Genomic DNA, 19,376 nt, shown 5'->3' with positions numbered 1-19,376 from the left:
AAATTAAAAGACGCTTACTCCTTGGAAGGAAAGTTATGACCAACCTAGATAGCATATTCAAAAGCAGAGACATTACTTTGCCAAGAAAAGTCCATCTAGTCAAGGCTATGGTTATTCCAGTGGTCATGTATGGATGTGAGAGTTGGACTGTGAAGAAGGCTGAGCGCTGAAGAATTGATGCTTTTGAACTGTGGGTGTTGGAGAAGACTCTTGAGAGTCCCTTGGACTGCAAGGAGATCCAACCAGTCCATTCTGAAGGAGATCAGCCCTGGGATTTCTTTGGAAGGAATGATGCTAACGCTGAAACTCCAGTACTTTGGCCACCTCATGCGAAGAGTTGACTCATTGGAAAATACTCTGATGCTGGGAGGGATTGAGGGCAGGAGGAGAAGGGGATGACAGAGGATGAGATGGCTGTATGGCATCACTGACTCAATGGACGTGGGAGTTCACCCAGATGGACAGGGAGGCCTGGCATCCTGCAATTCATGGGGTCACAAAGAGTTGGACACGACTGAGCGACTGAACTGACTGAAAGAAACAAAAGACCTATATATAGAAAACTACAAAACACTGATGAAAGAAATTAAGGACACAAATAGATGGAGAAATATACCATGTTCATAGATCAGAAGAATCAATATAGTGAAAACGAGTATGTATCCAAAGCAATCTATAGATTCAATGCAATTCCTATCAAGCTACCACTGGTATTTTTCAGAGAACTAGAACAAATAATTTCACAATTTTTATGGAAATACAAAAAACCTCAAATAGCCAAAGCAATATTGAGAAAGAAGAATGGAACTGGGGGAATCAACTTGCCTGACTTCAGACGAAACTACAAAGCTACAGTCATCAAGACAGTATGGCACTGGCACAAAGACAGAAGTATAGATCAATGGAACAAAATAGAAAGCCCAGAGATAAATCCACACACCTAGGGACACCCTATCTTTGACAAAGGAAGCAAGAATATACAATGAAGAAAAGACAATCTCTTTAACAAGTCGTGCTGGGAAAACTGGTCAACGACTTATAAAACAAACTAGGACACTTTCTAACACCATACATAAAAATAAACTCAAAATGGATTAAAGATTTAAATGGAAGACCAGAAACTAAAAACTCCTAGAGGAAAATATAGGCAAAACACTCTCTGACATAAATTATAGCAGGATCCTCTATGACCCACCTCCCAGAGTAATGGAAATAAAAGCAAAAATAAACAAATGGGACCTAATTAAACTTAAAAGCTTTTGCACAATGAAGGAAACTATAAGCAAGGTGAAAAGACAGCCTTCAGAAAAAGAGAAAGTAACAGCAAATGAAGCAAATGACAAAGAGTTAATCTCAAAAGTATACAAGCAGCTCATGCAGCTCAATTCCAGAAAAATAAATGACTCAATCCAAAAATGGGCCAAAGAACTGAACAGACATTTCTCCAAAGAAGACATGCAGATGGCTAACAAACACATGAAAAGATGCTCAACGTTACTCATTATCAGAGAAATGCAAATCAAAACCACAATGAGGTACCATCTTAAGCCTGTCAGAACGGCTGCTATCAAAAAGTATACAAACAATGAATGCTGGAGAGGGTGAGGAGAAAGGGGAACCCTCTTACATTGTTGGTGGGAATGCAAACTAGTACAGCCACTATGGAGAACAGTGTGGAGATTCCTTAAAAAAATGGAAATAGAACTGCCATATGACCCAGCAATCCCACTGCTGGGTATACACACTGAGCAAACCAGAGTTGAAAGAGACACGTGTACCCCAATGTTCATCGCAGCACTGTTTACAATAGCCAGGACATGGAAGCAACCTAGATGTCCATCAGCAGAAGAATGGATAAGAAAGCTGTGGTACATACACACAATGGAATACTACTCAACCATTAAAAAGAATGCACTTGAAGCAGTTCTAATGAGGTGGATGAAACTGGAGCCTAGTATACAGAATGAAGTAAGTCAGAAAGAAAAACCCCAATACAGTATACTAATGCATATATATAGAATTTAGAAAGATGGTAATGATGACCCTATATGCAAGGTATCAAAAGAGACACAGATGTAAGGAACAGTCTTTCAGGCTTTGTGGGAGAAGGCATGGCTGGGATGATTTAAGAGAATAGCATTGAAAAGTGTATATTATCTTATGTGAAACAGATCGCCAGCCCAGGTTCAATGCATGAGACAGGGTGCTCAGGGCTGTTGCACTGGGATGACCCTGAGGGATGGGATGGGGAGGGCGGTGGGAGTGGGGTTCAGGATGGGGAACAAATTTACACCCATGGCTGATTCCTGTCAATGTATGGCAAAAACCACTACAATATTGTAAACTAATTTGCCTTCAACTAAAATAAATAAATTAAAAAAAATAGAAAACTGACTTTTTCCAGTCCTGTGGCCACTGCTGAGTTTTTCAAATTTGCTAGCATATTGAGTGCAGCACTTTCACAGCATCATCTTTTAGGATTTGAAATAGCTCAACTGGAATTCCATCACCTCCGCTAGCTTTGTTCATAGTGATGCTTCCTAAGGCCCATGTGACTTCATATTCCAGGATGTCTGGCTTAGGTGAGTGATCACACCATTGTGATTATCTGTGTTGTGAAGATCTTTTTCATATAGTTCTATGTATTGCCATCTCTTCTTAATATCTTAATATCACTTGGCATAACGTCCTGCAGATTCTTCCATGCTGTCACAATTGGCATGATTTTCTTCTTAGTTTTTTTTAAGGCTGAATAATATTCCATTCTTTGTGTATATAGGCTTCGCTAATAGCTCAGTTGGGAAAGAACCTGCCTGCAATGCAGGAGACCTTGGTTTGATTCCTGGGTTGGGAAGATCTGCTGGAGAAGGGATAGGCTACCCACTCCAGCATTCTTAGGCTTCCTGGTGCCTCAGCTGGTAAAAAATACACCAGAAATGCGGATTTTTCTTTATCCAGTCATTTGTTGATGAACTCTTTGTTGTGTCCATCTCTTTGTGACCCCATGAACTGCAACATGCCAGGCTTCTCTGTCCTTCACCATCTCCCAGAGCTTGCTCAACTCATGTCCACTGAGTCAGGAATGCCATCCAACCATCTTGCATCACGTGGCCAAAGTGTTGGAGCTTCAGCTTTAGCATCAGCCCTTCCAATGAATATTCAGGACTGATTTCCTTTAAGATTGACTGGTTTAATCTCCTTTCTGTCAAGGAGACTCTCAAGAGTCTTCTCCAGAATCACAGTTCAAAAGCATAAATTCTTTGGCTCTCAGTCTTCTTTATGGTCCAACTCTCACATCCATACATGACTACTGGAAAAACCATAGCTTTGAATAGACTGACCTTTGTCAGCAAAGTAACGTTTCTGCTTTTTAATGTGCTGTGTAGATTTGTCATAGCTTTTCTTCCAAGGAGCTGCTGCTGCTGCTAAGTCACTTCAGTTGTGTCCGACTCTGTGTGACCCCATAGACGGCAGCTCACTAGGCTCCTCTGTCCCTGGGATTCTCCAGGCAAGAATACTGGAGTGGGTTGCCATTTCCTTCTCCAATGCATGAAAGTGAAAAGTGAAAGTATAGTCGCTCAGTCGTGCAGGACTCTTAGTGACCCCATGGACTGCAGCCCACCAGGCTCCTCTGTCCATGGCTGCAGTCACCATCTGCAGTGATATTGGAGCCCAGAAAAATAAAGTCTGTCACTGTTTTCATTGTTTCCCCATGTATTTGCCATGAAGTGATGGGACTGGATGCCATGATCTTAGTTTTTTGAATGTTGAGCTTTAAGCCAACTTTTTCACTCTCTTCTTTCACTTTCATCAAGAGGCTCTTGGGTTGTTTTTATATCTTGGGTTGTTTCTATATCTTGGTTATTGTGAATCAATGAATATGGACATGCAGCTATCTCTTCAAGATCGTGACTTTTTTTTTTTTTTCGATTTTTTGGGGGAAGAAACCCAGAAGTTGGATTTTGGACCATATGGTAGTTTTATTTTTAATTTTTTGAGGAACCTCCATACTTATCTCCATAGCTGCAGCACAATTTTAAATTCCCATGAACAGGGTACTGTGATTCAAATTGTTTTACAACCTCACCAAAACATATCATAAAATTTATTTGTGTTATTATTAATTATCAGCATAACAAATGTTTGTAGGTAAGAAGAACAATAATCTGAATATAAAAGCCATTAATTCAACAAAAAATAGGGATGAAAAGATAGCAAAAGGATGCTAAATCTATTTATAATAGCAAGAGCATCAGTAGATATCCTCTTATTCTTCACACTAGTAAAGCAATTATCAGATGAATGACTTTGGGAGCTCTTGTTCTAATGCCTGTCAGTGAGCTAACTGAGTTTGGGGGAACCCCTTTGCCCAGAGAGACAGGCTGAATCCTAATTCATTTTCTCTACAACCTGTGTGAGTATGAAATTAAACGTTTTGTTTCACTAAGCCACTGAGATTTCAGGGTTTATTTCGTACCAAAGCCCAGCCTAGCCTCTTATAAAACTTACTGCTGGAAGTGGGGTGCAGCCATTATAAAAATCCAAATTCATACCACTTGAGACCTAGGTAGGAGGGATCCCTGCTCTTGGTCCAAACTTAATAGGACATTGCATATTACACACACACACACACACACTTTTCCTCATTTTAACCATAGCACAGGTTTAATGTGACCCACAACACTGAATATCTGCCTCTTTTGCCACATGTTTTAAAGCAAAAGGCTTCTGTATCTGAATGGTAAAAGGCTTGTGAATATTGTTGCTGATGACACTAGAGACAGACACCACTTCAGAGTCCAAGAAAGAGTTGAACCATGGAAGTGCTTAGGTTAAAAGATTAACTTGTCAAATCTTTCATTTCAGCATGAAAGCAGTAAATCCATGAATAATATAATATTGCTTGGAAGTACTACTGAAGATCTGTTTCATCACTTCTCCATATTCCCTGATTTCAGTTATAAAGGAGATATTTTGCAATGGTAACAAATTTCTATTACTGTTGAGTAGGGATATGTGTAGTTCTTTTTGTCACCTAAGTGAAGAATGACATCAGTTCTTCACATTGGCCACTAGATGGGCATAAGCACCAGAATGGTAAATAATCTTGTATTTATAAAAATATTTAAGAAGACAATTAAATTTCCAAAAACATTAAAAAATATTTAAAATACTTAAAATTGAAGACCATTTATTATAACTTTAACCCAAACCCTATATATTATATCTATAAAATTATAATTTTAATAGAAAGTTTTGATGATTTCAGAAGAAATGAAAATTTAAATAACATCAATGAAAATGAGCAAAATTATTCTGACCAAATCCAAATCTGAGCAGATTAGATGAAATCTCTGAAACCACATATTCTTTACTAAATGAAAATTTAACTACTGAGCCACCAATGACATGTGGGCTTCCATTTTTATACTTCTTCTAGGTCACAAATGTTAGTGGTGAGTTTGCCTGAACTATGTTGGCAACTACAGTTAGTTGGCAAGCAGTGAGACTATTAATGGCAGGGGAATGATGGCAATCCATGTGATTCAGAAACAAAATATCTGAAAAAAATGTGATCTATTATTCAGGAGGCAGATCATAAGTTGAAGCTGACGCTGAGGTCAGTAAACTGAACATTGATAGTATTTGGCGGTTGTTCTGTAGGTTCAACAAGTTATCAGAAAACACTGGCAAGTTTGGAAGAAGAAAGAGAGAGTCAGGAAATGTGGGGCTTTTGAGGAATGGAAAAGAAACTGCTTCTATATAGTATATATAATAAGATTTTAAAAAGACTTTGAGAGACCAATTCTGTAAAACTTTCATATGATTAAAAAGCCTCAGGGCAAAAAGCAGTCTATGACTCCCAGGAAATCCTCTTAAGTTTTTAAAAATTGCTTTAGCAAATGGAACAGGTTCAGACTGTAGCAATTTCCCCAAAATTCATGTTTCAAGGATATTGCCATTAAGATGAAAAATAAAAGCACCAGGGTGAGAAACCAAAGAAAGATTCAAAAACTTCTCCAAGCTGCACTTTAAGCATGAGTATTGGTACTTGGAACTGATTGGAGGAATAAGGCCAAAAGACCTTCAGAGTTCTGGAGACAGATGTATTCCCAAAGATATTGTGAACCTGTTATGAAAAAGCAAACGAATGCAAGGTATCTTAAATGACACTCAGACCTTACTGTGGGCAGAAAGCAGTCTGAGAAGGCTATATAGCCCTCAAAAGAGCAGAATTCCCAAAGTCCACTTCAGATTGGTTCAAGGAGAATGATGGATAAGGAAGGATATTTTCAAAGAAGATAGAGACCACAGAAAACAATGGGCAAGGGAACTCCTACCACCTCTAATCAAATAACTTTTCTGGCTTCCTGTATAGCAGATCTTCTAACACCTGCTCTAAAGATTTCAGAATTGCTCTGAACCAGTGTTTGCTGTGTGGTTCCCACTTGTTCGTTTTCTGAATGGATAAATGTTAGCTATAGTCTGGTCTATGTGTTATCATTGCATACTGTTTATGTGCGGGACAGACAGTCACTAGGCCAAGAGTATCCACAACGATCCACCACCCGCCTTGGCCCCACCAAACCTGCGTAAAAGGGAACTAAGTCTAGGCAAGCGACAGCTTCAAGTTTCCTTTCTCATGCACCTTGGAAGAGACAGCTCGGTCAAGGCGTAATTTTTAGATGCATGCTGAAAGTTCCAGATTGAGTTCATACAAATGAGTCCATGAAACTCATTGCCCAGATACCTTGGGATGAACCAGAGAAGAAAGATCCTAGCCTAGATTCTTCCTCACCATGTATTTCATGTCGGCTGCTGGGGGCGAGACGTTGGTCCGCGCTTCATTGTGCAATCTGAGGCACTCCTCTATAAACCTATCATTCGTGATGGAGGGAGCTTTGGGTGGCGATTTACTGGCTACCAGACAGAGACCTAAGGTCCACAAATAGCTCAGTTTCTTCCTGAGAATCATGGTGCGACTCAGAAAACGCTCTGCTTCGCAGACTCGTAACGGCTCAGTCTATCCGACTTTCCCAGCCCCTGGCTTCCTGCCTCTTCCGCCGGCTCTGACTTCCGGCGAGGGCTTGAGACCGGTGTGCGCATGCGCGCAATAGGGGGCTCCACGCAGAGGGGCGCGACAGACGGCCAGTTCGCCTGTACAGAAAGTCCTAGGCTGCAGGATAAAGCCTTGAGTCGCTTTGTGGTGCAGTTTTACCCATTCAAGCACCCATTCAAGGTGCTTTCTGGGGATCCAATCCGGAATCACTGCAGAGGGGGCCTGGATTGTAAACCAGATTGCAACACGCAGGCAACACATCTATGGAAAGGGGCAACATGTATAGGATGCCGACAGTGGACCGGGCCTGTGCAAGCAAGGCCCTGTAGAGTGGTCGATTCACAGATTCAGCTTCGGTGTGGCTTTAAAAAAGTTCATTGTTTGGTATAAACTTCAGCATTTTATTGTGCGTTTCCTTAGAGACTGGCAACAAAACTCGAATAGGCATTTTAAATACTTGATGACATACAGATCCTAATTACCATGTCAAACACTTAATTATTTAATAATTTGCTTCTGTTTTCTCAGCTGAAGAGACTCACTGCCTCAAACGATGAACATAGGCATGTGGAACAGTGGACAAAATCGTTCCTTTTTTATACGTAAATGTGGAACAGAGCTACCGTTTAGAGGCTAGCAAACTTAAGTTAAAGGACTGCTTTGGTTGGGATGCTGAAGACTAGGACAGAATACAACTGATTGCTTGTTTTATCTACGTTGTAATAGGAATCAACTTCATTTGGCATAGTGTTTTAAATCCATTATATGTCATACTGTTATTCAATAAGAAACCAGCATTTTATACCGTGGCCTTAGATGATATTTAACAATATTTCTGTGTTTCAAACAAGTGTCTTTATTTGATTATTTGAGGTTGTTTATAATGCCATTTAATTCAAGTGAACACATATATTTACATTTACTGATATTGTAGTCAGTTGACTTTGCCACTGAAAGAAAAAAATTGGTACAACTAGTTATTTGTTAAAATAGAAAGCAGAAAATTAAATTATAAAATAGGGGAAAAGAAAGGATTCTAATGAAAATTTAACAGAGCAATAGGTGGGTTTTTAAGCTTTTTTTTTTTTTGGTTATTGATTACATTACATTTGTGGTCAGAGAATATGAACTATGTGATATAAAGCCTTTGCTGTTGGAACACAGATGAAAAAATAGATAAAGAGAATAACAAGTCAAGAAGTATCCGCATATACGTCCCAGAACTTGTGTATAACAGAGGTGGCATTTCTGATGAGTTTCGTGATAAGGACTTAAAAAATTTCTCATATAATTACTCATCCCAGGTGGTGCCCGTGGTAAAGAAACTGCCTGCCAATGCAGGAGACATAAGAGACACAGGTTCAATCCCTGGGTCAGGAAGATCCCCTGGAGGAGGAAATGGTAACCTACTCCAGTGTTCTTGCCTGGAGAATTCCATGGACAGAGGAGCCTGGTAGGCTACAGTCTATAGGATCCATAGGGTCGCAAAGAGTTGGACATGACTGAAGCGACTTGTTATGCAGTGTGTGTATATTGAAAAATATAAGACTTAATCTCTTCCTTACACAAAAACAAATTCCATATTAAGCCTTAAATGTGAGAAAAACCTCTACAGGAAATAAGAGAGTATTTCTGAATATTTCTAGAATCTTATATCATGCCTCTGTGTATATTTATCTTCATATTCAAACACTTAAATAATATTCTTAACACAGCATCCAGAGTGATTCTGTTAAATGTAAATCAGATTATGTCACCCCACTGCCCAAAACCTTCCACTTTATGACTCCCATGGCACTCAAAGCAAAATCCCAAGTCCTTACATTAACCATCAAGATCCTGAACAATGCATCCCAGCTCTGATCTCATCTCCTACTTCTCTCCCCTTCGCTGTCTCTATTTCACACAGTTTGGCTCCTTTGTTGTTTCTGGAAAAAGCTAAGATGCTCCTGTACCGGGGCATTTGCTCTTGTTTCTTTTGCCTAAATTCTTTCCCCAGAAAGTTACATGACTCGTTTATAACCTCTATTAAATATTTGCTCAAAGAAAGTGAAAGTGAAGTCGCTCAGTTACGTCCGACACTTTACGACTCCTTGGGCTATAGCCTACCAGGCTCCTCAGTCCATGGAATTTTCCAGGCAAGAGTACTGGAGTGGGTTGCCATTTCCTTCTCCAGGGGATCTTCCCAACCCAGGGATTGAACCCAGGTCTCCCACATTGCGGGCAGATGCTTTATCATCTGAGCCACCAGGGAAGCCCCAAAGTATATCTTATCAAAATATACTTTAGAAGGTAGTTTTGCATTACCCATTCTATACCTATCACTTCCTATTGGTCTTTTTTTCTGCTTTATATTTCTTCATAATCCATATCCTCACATTTTATGATGTAATTTATTTATGAATATATTATTATCATCAGTTCAGTTACTCAGTCGTGTCCGATTCTTTGCAACCCCATGGACTGCAGCATGCCAGGCTTCCCTGTCCATCACCAACTCCCAGATGATGTCATCCAACCATCTCATCCTCTGTCCTCCCCTTCTCTGCCTGGCTTCAATCTTTCCCAGCATCAGGGTATTTTCCAGAGTCAGTTTTTCACATCAGGTGGCCAAAGTATTATTATCATGAAAGTGAAAGTGAAAGTGAAGTCGCTCAGTCGTGTCTGACTCTTTGCGACCCCGTGGACTGTAGCCCACCAGGTTCCTCTGTCCATGAGATTCTCCAGGCAAGAATACTGGGTTGCTGTTTCCTTCTCCAATTATTATCATATTCCCCCTCAATTGAATGGGTAGGGATTGCTTGTTATTATTTTGTAACTACTGTATGCCCAGCATTTCAACAGAGGAGTTCAATATTTCATGAGAAAATTAATAAATGAATCCTTTAAGACTCAAATTAAATATTAGCTACTTTTATGAAGTCCTCTAGTTAGAAGGAATCTCCTGTTATTAAAACAGGTAAGCTTCCTGTATCTTATTACTTTATTTCTCTTTTCCCCTCTGCATTAGTCAGAGTTGTCCAGAAAAAACAGAACCAATAGGACAACCTCTCTTTACACATACACATACACACAGAGATTTTAAAGAACTTCTCTTTACACACACACATACACACAGAGATTTTAAAGAACTGGCTTACACAATTATTGGGGCTGGCAAGACCCAAATCTGTAGGGCAAGCAGACACGCTTAAGATTCAGTAAGAGTTGATGTTGCAGTCTTCAGTCTGCTAGAAACTCAGGCTGAATTTTCATACTGAGCTCTGGAGGCAAAATCCAATCATCTTTGGGAAACTAGGTGTTTGCTTTTAAGGCCTTCAACAGGTTGGATGAGGCCCATCCATACCATGAAGAGTAATCACTGTACTCAGAGTCTATTAAATGTTAATCACATCTAAATGCTATCCTCATGAAACATCTATATTCATGTTTGACCAAACAACTGGTCACCACTGTCTAGCCAGGCTGACACATAAAATCAACCATCATACTTTCTTATTCTTCTAAACACTTCATGTGCCTATCTTATTACTTTATTCTTCTTTCTTCCTCACATACTGGATTCAATCAATTTACAAATCCTGTTGGCTCTACGTTTAAAATAATCCAAAAAAAAAAAAAAAGCTCAATATTCAGAAAATAAAAAAAAAAATAATCCAAACACTTCTTCCCATGCTATGGACACCCAACACCTTGGTTAGAACCACAATCATCTCTTACTGGAATAAAGGTAGCAGTATCCTTTTTCTCGGCATCTGTGTATTCATTCTTGCTTCATCAAAATTTATTTTCCATAGAAAAGCCAAATTACTCCTTTTAAAACATAAGTAACTAAGTAAGTGTTAGTCGCTCAGTCGTGTCCAACTCTGTGACCCCATGGACTGTACAGGCTTCTCTGTCCATGAGATTCTCCAGGCAAGAATACGGGAGTGGGTTGCCACTCCCTTCTCCAGTCATCTGTTGATGGACTCATTGTTGTGTCCTTCTCTTTGTGACCTTGGACTGCAGCATACTAAGCTTCTCCATCCTTTACCATCTCCTAGAGCTTGCTCAACTCGTGCCCATTGAGTCAGGAATGCCATCCAACTATCTTGCATCATGTGGCCAAAGTGTTGGAGCTTCAGCTTTAGCATCAGCCCTTCCAATGAATATTCAGGACTGATTTCCTGTAGGATTGACTGGTTTAATCTCCTTGCTGTCAAGAAGACTCTCAAGAGTCTTCTCCAGAACCACAGTTCAAAAGCATCAGTTCTTTGGCTCTCAGTCTTCTTTATGGCCCAACTCTCACATCCATACATGACTACTGGAAAAACCATTGCTTTGTCAGACCCCTTAGACTCTAGCCTACCAGGCTCCTCAGTCCATGGAATTTTCCAGGCAAGAGTACTGGAGCGGGTTGCCATTCCCTTCTCCAGGGTATCTCCCCAACCTAGGGATTGAACCTGGATCTCCTGAATTGCAGGCAGATTCTTTACTGTCTGAGCCACCAGGGAATCCCAAACATAAGCACCCTCTTTTCAAAACCCTCTAATGACTTCCTGTCACACAAATCAAATTCAAAATCTAGATATGATCCACAAGGCTATGCTGAATCTAACCATGGCTGTTCTCCAGCCCCCAACCTCCATTCTCCCCTGGCTCACTCTGCTTCAGCTCCATCCATCAGCTTGAAAGGATGCCCTCTCCTCATGCCTTTTGCACTGACTGTTCCCTTTGCCCGAGAATTCCCCTCAGTGAAACCATACTTGATCATACAGCATCTCCTACTCTTAATGTCTATCTCATTGACCTCTTATATTTTTCTTCACTGTATTAGTTGTTATCTGACATTATTTATTTATTTTTGTTGCGTCTATGAGATTGTAACCCTCACTAAAAGAGTGGCTTTTTTCTTCACTGCTATATACATAAATATATATATATATATATATATATATATATATATATATAGCACCTAGAATAGGTACTGAATCCTTATGCCCTCAGTAAATATTGTTTAATGAATTAATGAAGAAATGATCACTCTTTAGCTTACTAAACATGTTGTATATAATTGTAAGCTTCTTTAGAAACCATATCTTATTTGTCAAACACATACTAGGGGCTGTAAATACTTTAGACTCAATAAATAATTTAAAAGGCAATCCTGGATAGACATATATACACTACTTTTTCTAACATTGGGTATATATAATTGCAGATTGTAGTTCAATGGATGCTTTCTGAGTTTCAAATACATTCTATTTTGGATCTGCAAACTATTGAGGTTAACATGTGACTAATTTTATTTTGTGTAAAAAGAAATTAATTGGCAGTAATAACGAAAGAGCTTTTGTAATGAATTGTTTTGAAAACTGGCAAAAAGTACAATTTATATGATCAACCCATCATCCAAAGTTCTTGCTTCTATACTAGATGTTTTCTGTGTCAGAAATACTAAAGTAGTTTAGGTGTACTAAACCGAAGTGTTCAGAGCTGGAAAGAGACATCTTAATGTTATTTGCTGAATATCTATTTGTGGAATAGGCAGTTAGGGACCAGAAGTTTTGGTCTTTGATAATGTTTTGAAAGTTTTTTGTTCTTTTTTTTCTTTTTCCCCAGTTTATTTTTGTTTTTCTTTTTCTATGGGAGTAATAGGTGGATGAATTTTTATAGATCGGGAAGAAACAGGAGTGATTACCTCATACCTATTGATTTCACTCATTTCATGCTTTAAAAATGCATTTGTATTTTCTCTTACAAAATGATTCTAACTTGCAAAGTTAGACACATACATTTGGAGGGGAGCAAATTTTGAAAAGATAGCAGATTAGAAAAACAACTCCATTTTATGGGAAGAACTGGATTAAGTTTAAAAAGATTTTAGTTCTGATTTGGGTATCTGACACTTGGAAGTTTAACTCAGGAGAGTTACAGCATGTTAGAGTAGATTGAAATCTTAGACATATCTCAAACCAGACCTGTCGTTTTACCGATGAGGAGCCGATGCCTAAAGACATTGTGTGCAGAGCAAAGAATAAAAAGAAAGCTTCCTGATTCCTAGGCTTTCATCAGTATTTTAATTTTGTAATTATATATATATATATATAATTATGTAGTGATCATATATGTATATGTGCGCTGCTGCTAAGTCACTTCAGTCGTGTCCGACTCTGTGCGACCCCATAGACGGCAGCCCCACTAGGCTCCTCTGTCCCTGGGATTCTCTAGGCAAGAATACTGGAGTGGGTTGCCATTTCCCTCTCCAATGCATGAAAGTGAAAAGTGAAAATGAAGTCTCTCAGTCGTCCCCGACTCTTAGCGACACCAAGGACTGCAGCCTACCAGGCTCCTCCATCCATGGGATTTTCCAGGCAAGAGTACAATGGGGTGCCATTGCCTTCTCCTGTATATGTGTAAATGTCCACATATTGAAAGTAGTATCTTTGTCTCTCTCTTATACTGCAGTCTTGTCTTTTTAAATAATTGCAAGCTCCTGGAAAGCAGACATTCCAGAATACGCTTAAATTTCTTTCCTTCTCAAAACATCAACCGGGGAGCTGAACCCTCGGTCTGTGCCCTATAAAATATGTTAAACAGAATTCACTTTAAAGAAGAATTGCACAAACCGCCGCCGGGCCGACTTTGGCCCTCTTCCGGCGCAGTACAAGAGCAAAGAAGTGCGTCCGCGCAGCTCTCTGCCAAGGCTAGAAACGCGCCGGAACTGGTCTCCTAGGATGCCTGGACGCAGAACAGCTCTGCTGCTTTTGCGCGAGTCCCACTAGGGGTCCGGAGCTCCTGTGGCACATGCCAGGCAGAGGAAGCAAGGGCAGAAACAGCTGGGGGCCGGTAGGTGGGGCCAGCGGAGCCGGGGCCTTGGCCAAAGATCTATCTCCTTGTCCCCGGAAGTGAGAGGGGTCCCGGCCCGGCGCGCAGAGGCCTGTTGTCAAGGCAACCTACAGACGCGGGTCTGAGTTGGCCAGAGCCTTTGCTGAGAGCTGTCTCTTTTGTGGCTCCTCCCCTCTGAAACGGCCTCAAGGGAGTTCTCTCGGTGGAATTGCTTTAGTATATACCTTTTCCAGCTCTCCCATCTTGGACTTGCTCTTTCCCTGGATTGGTTGCGTCATGTCAGGTTGGTTGCCGCTTGAGTCCTGCCCTAGTCCATGAATCTCAGGTAGGAAGAGGGTGCTAGTACATTGCAGGTGCTCTTAAGTATAATCTCAGCTTTCTGGGGAGTGATGTGAAGACAGTTACTCTGCTGTGTTTGAAATTAGGAATGATCCTAGGTTCCATCAGACACCTGGATCTTTATCCCCTGGGCTCTGAGGTGGACTTGATCCTCACCTGCGTGGAGTTTAAATATGAAATTGTATTTACACATCTCTTTTCCTCTCTCCTTGCTTATGGACTGGATTTGATCAATTTATCCTTTGCTTTTCACTATGTTCTGATTTGATATAAGCAGCCTTATAGCCCCTAATACCAAAAGAGAAGTGATGATAATTGGAGCTGGACAAAATCATCTTTAAAAATGAGGGAAGTGGTGGGGGGGCGGTGAGTTCAGTTCGTTCTGGTAGCACAAAAGCTAACATGGAAAGACATGGTTCTATTAGTTAACAACCCATCATTCATTACATGCTAGAAATAACATCTCATGACTTGGCAGCTGTTTGGGTGGAGACAGAAGCCATCAGACCTTGCTCTTCTCTCCTCTTGCTACCCTATCCCCAGCATACCCCAACTACATATTCAGCGCTTAGGGCAAAGACAGCCCTTGGTATGCAATCCAGGATTTAGCTCCAAGCCACTTGTTTGAAATGCTGATTCTTTTACCACCAAGTTTAGGTTTCTGGGCTTCCCTGGTGGCTCAGATGGTACAGCCTCTGCCTGCAATGCTGGAGACCGGGCTTCGATCCCGGGTCTGGAAGATCCCCTGTAGAAGGAAATGGCAACCCACTCCAGTACTCTTGCCTGAAGCCTGAAAAATTCCACGGACTGAGGAGCCTGGTACATTACAGTCCATGGGGTCACAAAGAGTTGGACATGAATGAACCACTTCACTTCACTTTAGGTTTCTGGTTTTCCTTAGTCTGTGCAGCTAATTCCCATCCCCTTCCCTATTGCTTGTACCGGAAATGGTGTTGAAGTGAAATTCAGGTCTGAAACCTGTGTGACTTCAAACTCTGCAATAACTAGCAAATAATTTGGCAAAGTAAAATTCATTTTTCTGGGTCTGATAGTCAGAAGATTGAGCTGTTTTATCAATGCTGCTGCTGCTGCTCTAAGTTGCTTCAGTCGTGTGCGACTCTGTGCGACCCCATAGACAGCAGCCCACCAGGCTCCCCCGTCCCTGGGATTCTCCAGGCAAGAACACTGGAGTAGGTTGCCATTTCCTTCTCCAATGCATGAAAGTGAAAAGTGAAAGTGAAGTCGCTCAGTCGTGTCCAACTCTTAGCTACCCTATGGACTGCAGCCCTCCAGGCTCCTCCATCCATGGGATTTTACAGCTAGTAATTGTTATTCTGAAATAACACATATCTGAATTGACTGAATTCACTTTAACAAATATTTAAGCTCCTACTATTTTCCTGTTAAGTGCTGAGCTATAGGGTGAGGAAAACCAGTAGTAATCTTTGCCTTTTTGAGGATTATAGTTAGAGTGGTGAAGAATCATAGCTACTCTTCTTTATGCTTAATACACTTTGAACACCTTATCTAATTTTTTGAAGACAGAATTTGTAGAGGGGCATTATGATCATGTCATAATTAAGTGCAGAGGTGTGAAACTAAGGATATGTTTCAAATGTATTCAGGTATTTGATTATGCATTAGTTTATTTATTGACTTTAGTAAGCATCTGCTATATTAAAGGCATCAGATACTAACCTTCGTGGTCTTGATTGTTTATTTGGGAGATAAAAAAGAGCTAATTACAGTGAAGAATGATGACTGTCATGCCTGGGGAAAGGAACAAGGAGACCATGGGCATTTAGGGTATAAATTTTGTTGTTTTTATTATTTTCACGTACAGCACGGTGACTTAAAGTGGCCTATAGTGATATAATGTTGTGCTGTGCTTCAGTCGTGTCCGGCTCTTTGCAACCCTATGGACTGTAGCCTGCCAGGCTCCTCTGTCCATGCGTTTCTCCCGACAAGCATACTGGAGTAGGTTGCCAGGGAATCTTCCCCATCTAGGAATAGAACCTGCGTCTCTTGTGTCTCCTTCATTGGCAGGAGTGTTCTTTACCACGAGTGCCACGTGGGAAGCTGGACAATAATGTTACTAAGGTGTAAATAATGTGAGGCTGATGTATGGAGTTAGTCAGGTAGCTGATTGTTTAGCATCTCTGTTTTAACTCGGTTTGATGGTCCCTATCATCCTGGCAAATACAATAGCGCTTGCGAAGTGACTGAAAGTGCTGGGTCTTCTTTGCTGCTCAGGCTTTTCTCTGGTTCTGGTGAGTGGGGGCTGCTGTCTGGTTGAGGTGCACAGGCTTCTGTCTGTGGCGGCTTCTCTTTTGTGGAACATGGGCTCTAAGGCATCTGGATTCAACAGCTGTGGCATGTGGGCTCAGTAGTTGTGGCTCCTGTGCCCTAGAGCATAGGCTCAATATTTGTGGTGCATGGGCTTCATTGCTCCATGGCATTTGGGATCTTCCTGGATCAGGAATTGAACCTGAGTCTCCTGCATTGGCAGGCAGACTCTTCACCACTGAGTCACCAGAGGAGCCACAAAGTTTCTTCCTTCTGAAAGCTATCTCTGAAAAGAAAGCCATTTGCTAGTGCTGTCAGGGTGTTCTCAAATCTAATGATCTGGGATGCTTTCAGAATAAGTCTGCTGTTGATTGGTAAATCTTCCTGACTTTGCTCATGCAGCAGAACCCCAGGCTTAGGGCAAGGGAGTTTTTGGAGAGAGGGCTATGGAAATGGGTGTCAATGGGGAAGATAAACAGCCAAGAGTCGGATGTGACTCAGCAACTAAACAACAACAACAACAGCAACATGAATAGAAGAGAGTTTTATTTGAGTCAAAACTGAGGACTATAGTAGGTGGGGCTTCTTGGGTGGTGCTAGTGGTAAAGAACCTATGCGCCAATGCAGGAGACCTAAGAGGCATGGGTTCAGTCCCTGGGCCAGGAAGATTCCCTGGAGGAGAGCATGGCAACCCACTCCAATTTCTTATCTGGAGAATCCCATGGACAGAGCAGCCTGGCCGGCTATAGTCCATAGGGTCACACACAGTCAAACACAACTGAAGTGACTAGCATGCACGCAGGAGGACTATAGCCTAGAAAACATCCTCTCAGATAGCTCTGAGGAAATGCTCTGGAGCAGATGGGTTTTCAACACAGTTTTATATCTTGTCATAACAAAGAACATCATAACAGGAGTACATTTACATTCCTTCAAGGTTTCAAAAAGTCATCTACACAGTGAGTATCACCTGGAATGGGAGCTTAATTGTTGAAAGTACAAGTCAACGCTGCTTAAAATCTTAGCTCCTATCTGACCTGCACATCCATCTTCAGATCTTTCTTCCTTTTATAAGGTGATTAATTGGGTCCCCTGGATAATTCAGGATAATCTCCATATTTTGAAATCCTAACTTAATCATATCTGGAAAGCTTTTCACCGTTTAAGGTAACATACTCACAGAGTCTGATGATTAGGACATGAATGTCTTCAGGGGGGCCATTGCTCAGACTAATATTTACCCCATAAATGTTGTCCCACATAATGTAGTTGCCTCACAGAAAGTTGATTTTGGTGAAAGACGGAAAAGTGATTAACCACCTGACTTCTTTCCATGTAATATTATTATGCAATTTGTATGACTTATTTAAAATTAGAATAAGAATTATAATTTTATATTGTTTTACCTTTTTCAAAGTATGCTGCTTGGTAAAGACATGAACTTGAATGGATTTGTAGGTTAAAGGAGTTGCTGCTTCTCCTATAACTCAAACTCAGCCATTCTCTGGAAGAAAGAAGCTACTACAAGTATGTATGCTATATAATTTTCCTCTTGTAGGAAGAGTCATTAAATAGTTTTCTGACTCCTTACTTCGTGTTTTTATGATAATTCATCCCCCCAAATATTTAGAATTAATACTTAGATTTGAATAACAGAAAAAATTGAAGATAATCATTACTTGAAAATTGATCATTACTTGAATGTTTTATTTTTAATTAAGCTTAATATCAATGTTTTCTTATTATTATTTAAGAATTGTCTATGTATGTCTGCATACATATACAATATAAAAATTAAAAAAGGAGAAAGAAGAAGAAAATAATCAATATATATTTTGTGTTAGGTAGGTAGGAAAAGAATCTGGGCTTCTATTGTTAGGACTTTCACTCTTTTCAACCTTCATAATATCACTACTGTATATTATTGATTAGGTGTAAGTGTAAAGCTACTTTGTCCCTGTAATCACCACAGAATTGAGCAAACATAAAATTTAGTTTAGAAATACATAACATTGATATATATTTCCTTGCTATTCTTACTGTTTCAAATATTGAATGCCTACTTACTGTTTATCAGCAAACACAATAAATGTTTCAGCAGTTTACTTTATTCTTCAACAAACCTTTGAGTTAGGTATTATTATTAACCAACCCTTCTGTATTTTTATCTATCTATTTACTTGGGAAAAGGAAGGATTTATTACTTGCAGCAAGTAAGGAGAAGAGTAGGGACCTTTTCCCAAAGCAGAGTCTCCCTGAACTGCAAAACTGGGGAAGTTTTAAGCTCAGGGTCCATGCATGTTCATGATGGGGCTTGAGCAGAGGAGAATTAAGCATAGACTCAAAGGTTGACAGAGTCCAGGCGTTACTTGACTAAAGTCAGAAGGGTCAACAGCATCATTCCATCCTCCACCTCGGTGGGGGCCTTAGTTCCAAATAAACCTGATTAGTTTAACATTCCTCTCTGAGATGTTTCAGGGTTCCTTCCAAGCATCCAGAGTTAATTGGAGGCTGGTGTCAGGACTCGCTAAAGCTCAGGTTCTTTATTTCTGGTTGCAGAAAGAGTTTAGGGAGAGACAGAGTGATAGGTAAGACGTTGATTTATTTAGAGGTACGCATTCCATAGAGAGAATGTGGTCCATCCCCACAGGTAAGGGTGGCCCAGGGAGAAGCACATTCCACAGAGTGTGGATCATCTCCCAAGGGGACAGGCCTCACCTGCTTTCAAATATGGAAGAGCTGAGGCTCCTAGAGATTAAGTGACTCATCAGGATTTTGAACTCAGTTCTGACTTCAGTATCTGAGCTCCTTCCTTTGTGTTCAGCCATCTCCCTTATATACATGAGTGACAGCTTTGAGGTTT

At 40.5% G+C, this 19,376-nt stretch overlaps 2 protein-coding genes across 9 annotated transcripts in view; one reads left to right on the top strand and one right to left on the bottom strand.

The window, feature by feature from the left end:
* Positions 1 to 7,069, bottom strand: part of GLIPR1L1 (GLIPR1 like 1) — a 42,761-nt gene extending 35,692 nt beyond the window's left edge. Inside the window, exon 1 of the mRNA XM_019960000.2 lies at positions 6,800 to 7,069. Coding sequence (XP_019815559.1) covers positions 6,800 to 6,976 — 177 coding nt within the window. The 5' untranslated portion in view covers positions 6,977 to 7,069. The remainder of the gene's footprint in view (positions 1 to 6,799) is intronic.
* A 6,685-nt stretch (positions 7,070 to 13,754) lies between these two features.
* The window catches only part of CAPS2 (calcyphosine 2), a 50,660-nt gene continuing 45,038 nt past the window's right edge, over positions 13,755 to 19,376 (top strand). For 2 of the 8 annotated variants that reach the window (XM_070788834.1, XM_019960188.2), the window contains exons 1-2: positions 13,896 to 14,171; positions 17,972 to 18,040. Coding sequence is in view for 1 of the 8 variants with exons in the window: in XM_019960186.2 (XP_019815745.2) it covers positions 14,165 to 14,171 (7 nt within the window). In the remaining 7 variants the exon portion in view is untranslated. The other 6 variants (XM_019960190.2, XM_019960187.2, XM_019960191.2 and 3 more) reach the window with 4 other exon arrangements.

The sequence above is a fragment of the Bos indicus genome, chromosome 5 (assembly GCF_029378745.1).
Source record: "Bos indicus isolate NIAB-ARS_2022 breed Sahiwal x Tharparkar chromosome 5, NIAB-ARS_B.indTharparkar_mat_pri_1.0, whole genome shotgun sequence".
NCBI classification, from domain to species: domain Eukaryota; kingdom Metazoa; phylum Chordata; class Mammalia; order Artiodactyla; family Bovidae; genus Bos; species Bos indicus.
This window is presented reverse-complemented; position numbering and strand designations above follow the sequence as displayed.